This window comes from Argopecten irradians, unplaced genomic scaffold (assembly GCF_041381155.1).
Source record: "Argopecten irradians isolate NY unplaced genomic scaffold, Ai_NY scaffold_0309, whole genome shotgun sequence".
Lineage (NCBI taxonomy): Eukaryota > Metazoa > Mollusca > Bivalvia > Pectinida > Pectinidae > Argopecten > Argopecten irradians.
In genome coordinates this window covers 1-5,781 of record NW_027187776.1, presented here as the reverse complement: position 1 = coordinate 5,781, position 5,781 = coordinate 1, and the positions used below count along the sequence as shown (strand labels likewise).

General features: G+C 34.6%; 1 protein-coding gene across 1 annotated transcript; it reads right to left on the bottom strand.

Moving 5' to 3' along the window:
- Positions 1-879: 879 nt before the first annotated feature.
- LOC138312412 (uncharacterized) lies at positions 880-5,640 on the bottom strand. The gene is made up of 2 exons (XM_069253298.1): positions 5,018-5,640; positions 880-2,981 (listed from the first exon to the last, which is right to left on the bottom strand). The coding sequence occupies exons 1-2, from the start codon at positions 5,423-5,425 to the stop codon at positions 2,496-2,498; spliced, it is 894 nt and encodes a 297-aa protein (XP_069109399.1). The 5' UTR covers positions 5,426-5,640; the 3' UTR covers positions 880-2,495.
- Between the last annotated feature and the right edge of the window lie 141 nt (positions 5,641-5,781).

Below are 5,781 nucleotides of genomic sequence, written 5' to 3'. Positions count from 1 at the left end.
TGACCTTACTAGCAAGTGATTGGGGCACACACCTGGGACATAAAATTAACCCTACTAAATCTGTAATCTTTTCCAGGAAAGAAACACAAATCACCCTACAATAATTTTTAAAACAGCCAAATCACTGACACTGCATTTCATACACATCCAGGGCTTACAACAGATGATGCAACATGAAATCAACACATCCACAACATATATGAAAAAGCTTACAAAAGACTCAACATTCTTCGCTACATAAAAACTAAAGTCAGTAGGAAAACATCACTTTTGTTATATACACCATTTATAAGGCAAATTTTAGAATACGCTGATATTGATTGGGATAACTGCACCCAAAAATCTACTGAACTTTTAGAATCCATTCAATTAGAAGCAGCAAGAATAATCACAGGCCTACGATCAGGCATTCTCATATTAAACTTTATACCCGAACTTGGTTGGGAATCTCTGGCTGCCGGAAAAGAGAAACACAAATACATCATGATGTATAAATTAATGCACGAGCTTTCCCCACAATACTTACAAGACATACTAATTCCCTTTACTAATAACCCTAATGAAAACCACTATTCTCTCCGTCATACTAGACAATTTAACCCCCCAATATGCAGGACTAACAGTTACTATTACAGCTTCTTTCTATTCATGTACCGCACTGTTAATACCTCTGATACTAATCTCTTGAACTCTCCTACACTTGCAAGATTCAAACTTTTATTAGATAAAGATAAAGTAACTGATATAATATCAGTTCAAACCTTTAAACCAGAAAGGGAAAAGAGGGCAAATATCATTCTTACGCAACTTAGGAAATATTTGTAGAGATTTAAAATCAATTTACACCATGATCATATAATTGATAAATTTCATTTTTCTTGAATGTCCCCTTTACAATGATTCCCGCAATGAATTACTCCAAAACCTGAATAGGTACACTAATACACATAATCATATTAGTATTGACACATTTCTTTACGGATGTCTTGATTGTGGTATAAATACAAATAGAAAATACTTAAAGATATTCATATATTCATAGGAAAGTCTCAACGTTTTAATCTTTATAAGCTATAGTAAGCCTTTATATTGACCTTTGGACTTTTTCATAGAATATCTTTCATATCAATCAAGAACATGTAATTTTGTAAAATCCTTGAAATAGTTGGAAACTAGTTGGGCAATATTGCTGTGTTTCTGTGTTAATAAACTGATTTTCGTTTATTTAGTTTTTGATTCTTTACAACAGTTAATAAGTTATCATATTATTATATTTCTAAACTTAAAATAATTAATTATGTATAATTCAAACAATAACAGTTTGGATGGTTATGACCTGTGCAATAATGCATGTGGACTTTTGGTCAATCCACCTTACTGTATATTATCCTATAAAAATGTTATGTCTCATATATACATATTTAATATGATACATTATATATATATATTGATATTATGATCACTATATCCTCATGTTTAGATTATAATTGTGTGTAAGGTGTGTGTTATGGTGTGTCTGTATGTGTTAAACCTGAGTTACCTCCCCTGAATGTTTTTGTATTTTTTTCCATTTCAGAAATATTAATATAACAATATGTTATATAGATATTATAACTGAATCCACCAATGGAGAGAACTTATATAGACCTAGCCTGTTGTTCCATCCTATTGACTGTACCATCAATATGTCAGTAAAATTTGTTAAAATAAAAATATTGACAATTAAATAATGAGAGCAATACGACATGTACAATAATGATTGGAAGCTGTCTTTGGTTCAATGTTTAACACTCACAATCATAGGAAGCTGTCTTTAGATCAGTATTTATAACACTCACAATCATAGGAAGCTGCCTTTGGGTCAGTGTTTATAACACTCACAATCATAGGAAGCTGTCTTTGGGTCAGTGTTTATAACACTCACAATCATAGGAAGCTGTCTTTGGGTCAGTGTTTATAACACTCACAATCATAGGAAGCTGCCTTTGGGTCAGTGTTTATAACACTCACAATCATAGGAAGCTGTCTTTGGGTCAGTGTTTATAACACTCACAATCATAGGAAGCTGTCTTTGGGTCAGTGTTTATAACACTTAGTCATAGGAAGCTGTCTTTGGGTCAGTGTTTGTAACACTCACCATCATAGGAAGCTGTCTTTGTGTCAGTGTTCATACCCTGTTTCTAGTACTGTTCGGTGTTAAACCACCCTCGCTATCCACCCCAGAGCCGAATAGGTATTATACCCTTATAGATATAGCACTGTGACCTAACTTCCTTTCGCGTCCATTTTATTTTCGCGATTTTTGATATCAAGGTTTGCACCCTAAATTTCATCTTGACGAAATGATATCTTTCCAGAATTATTTTGAAAGACATTTTAATGAATTTTAAGTCCGCGAAACCCAACCACCACGAACGTACTTTAAAATGGAAATGGCAAAATACTTCGTTTTTAGTATGTAAATGTAATTATAAGTTTTAATGATATCACGTGATTCACTTTACTTGAAACACGCCCCATGTGTTTGCTAGTTGCATGTTGTAAACAAAAGATGTATTGGATATAGTCGGATAAACACGGTCACCTTCACGTAAATACACAAAATCGAAAATGGTGCTCGAATCATAGTGTTTTCTATGGCTGTGTAATAATGTGTCCTTTTCAAACAAAACAGAACCATTACGATAGTGTCTGTCTAGCGTGTGGAGATGTACGCGATGTATGACCTTGACCCGTTCCGGGTAGTTCTGATGTTGACTACTCAGGGTAATCATACTATACATTCCGTACGTCCCATTTGTCCGGATGGTAACCGACCCATTACTTTCTATTCCCTTGCGATGGAAATCCGGAGTCCATCTCAAGTTACCGTCTGGGCAGCCGGAAAGCGTAAAGTGTTCACAGTTCGTCCTGTAATGGCTTCTCAATCGTGATCTGGTTTTCGGTCTGATGATGTCATGTTGACGTTGTAAACCACTCATCTATTTACGATAATAGAATAGGGTGAGGGAATAATACATCACCACTTCTTACTGTAAACCAAGTTTATTTCGCGGCTACTTAATTTAGCGATTTACATTTTCAAGTTTGCGAAAATTAATGTTCGCGGATTAAAAGAATGAACTGAAGTTTTATCAATATAGTTCAGGCAGATATTTAAATTTATGCACGAAGATCCATTAGCTTTAGCAAATTTCCTTGGATAATGAAAATCGCGAAAGTAAATCGTACGCGAAAGGAGTTTGGTTTACAGTAAGTCTATTTGATTACAGTCTGACAAAAATTGATTGAGCATTATCAATGGAGACTCCAAAGATACATCGTTTGTTACAGTCCTGTAATTAAGCTAATGTGTTTAGATAATTCTCCATCGACGATACCCACATTAACAATGACAAAAACAAAGTCGGCTAACCAATCTATAGGATGAATAATTTCCTACCAATATTTTTTTCGGGACGTAATGATATTTTTTAGATATTTTTATCTTGAAATAAGAGAAGAAACTCAACCTTTTCAAAGGTTATAATGATATAAAGTAGATAACGTGTATCAAACAACAGATTATTGACTATATTTTTAGGTACTATATTTTATGGTGAAAATATGTTATGACGCAGTATGTGGCGTAAATTTTTTTCTGAATACGAACGAGAAATGGAGTTTAAGTTTTGGGATAAACAAGTTCTCCAACGCGTGACTGTTATTTATCATGTTTATCTAAACTGATGTTAGTTAATTTTCAAATTTTAAAAAGACACGCGCTAGAGATAATGTCGTTTAAAAATTTTAAAATTGACCAAGTCGATTTCAATAATTATGATAAACAACATGAAGTCACGTGTTGTGAAACTCTATTTATCTAATCGATGGAGAGTCCACTAGTCAGTTGATAAGATATTGCAAACTAATATTAATTATATAAATATATATTTAATCTTATTAAACTATATAGATATGTATTTAATCTTATAATGCATGTGATCAGTACATTAACTTGAATTGTTGCACTATCATTCTAACCGAAATATTGCGGTTATCGAGCATTTAATAACCTCGTGTTTTGTGTTATTTATATCTGATTGAACCTTGATAGCACATTACATCGTCCAAACTTCATGGTTTTAGTAGTGTTACTCTTAAGGTACTTGTTTGGACAAAATCACAATAAAACAGAGTTGGTTACACACCGGATAGCGGGCAATAATTTGCTTCAAAATTTACAAATAAAAATATAAACATAATATAGGAAAGCAATTTGCGTGATCAAAGTTTAAGCGCAAATTGTCTTTTATTGTCGCTTATTGCATGTTTCTATGTGACCAATGTGTGGTAAATGTAAATACTGCATAGTTAAGGTATTGGGTTCGTCATTATGAAGTCTAATGCTTGTAAGATTTAATATCAGTTCAATCTCCACTCTTTTCAGAATAGATTTAGTGCTCTGTCTTATCAAATACCGGTACCAAACGAAACCAATTTAATTTATTCTGTACTATTTATTTGATTAATTTATTGATAAACAATATATCCCAGAAAGATATTGGCGCCCACCAAAGAATATTATCTATGTCTGACAATGGAAAAAACAAATCTTTCCTCTGCTTTTTTGCTCAAACTTTTTCAAACATACTACATATAAAATTTGAGACAGATCGCTTCAGTACTTTCTGAGATATAGCGGTAACAATCTTCAACTATCAAAATACAAGATGGCTGCTTGGCGGCTATCTTGTTGACAGATCGGTCCCAAATCGCAATATGCACAACTAGCTAGGCCGGCCAGAGGAACCTACATATGAAATTTGAGAATGATCCATTAAGTACGGACGGACCAAGGACGAAAAGTGATTTGAACTAAAAACCATAACGAGATAACGAGAAATTTTAATTCAATCTGCACGTGTTTTGTTCATCATTAAAAACCAAAAGTAAACAAAAAAATCAATCCTCGCAATGCATTTAGTTGATTGTTCTATTGCTCAGTAAAACATATGACCAATAACGCTCTACTTACCAGTTTCACCAATGTGATATAGCTGTCGCGTTGTATTAACGTACATGGAGTAGATCGGTTACAGTTTACATATGTCACTGCTGTCCGAGAGGTGGTGTTACCCTGTTCCAGACTGTTCGAGGTGTCCAGTAGATGATTTACAGTATAGATGACCAGGATGACCTCAGCTAGGAACAGGGATACCCCAATACAGGTATAAACTTTATAGCGGGCCCTACGTAACGTACCGCCAGCTGGTTCGGGTACGGATTTAGTGTTAACGGGGTCCAATGGAACGGATGTCTCTTCTTCTTCTTCTTCTTTAGGTATCCGCCATCCGTCAATAGGGACGATTATAGGCGAGGCGATTCGGCACAGTGGCGTGGTCAAGGGGGTTATATACAGTGCATCATTGTCACTGCCCTCCATGTTTACCAACAGTATCTGTTTACTATACAATATGACAGGCCTTACATGTAGTATGTATCTGAGCTTATCGTTATCTGCTGTTGATTGTGGTTTGTTCGTATGACATGATACGATAACGTTATCAGTTATTATCGTACCTCGGACAGAAATGTGCCCTAATGATTGGCGGAGAGCCGTTATGTGGTGACCCTCTAACACTTTATAAGTCACAGTAACTGGATATTTAACTAATGTTAAAGGGAAGTTTAACATTCCTCCGTTTCAAAATTTGTATACCGGCCTATTCAAAATCTACCAATCATCGTCCCGTATGAATAGAAAGAAGCAGGTACAGGGCCTTTTTTAAAACCCTGTTG

What these genes read in the sequence shown, in the direction of transcription:
- LOC138312412 (XM_069253298.1), bottom strand. Translation starts at nt 5,425, where the DNA reads ATGGAGGGCAGTGACAATGATGCACTGTATATAACCCCCTTGACCACG. An exon ending in ATATCACATTGGTGAAACTG is followed by an intron (nt 2,982 to 5,017) that starts GTAAGTAGAGCG and finishes TATCGTAAATAG; the next exon opens with ATGAGTGGTTTACAACGTCA.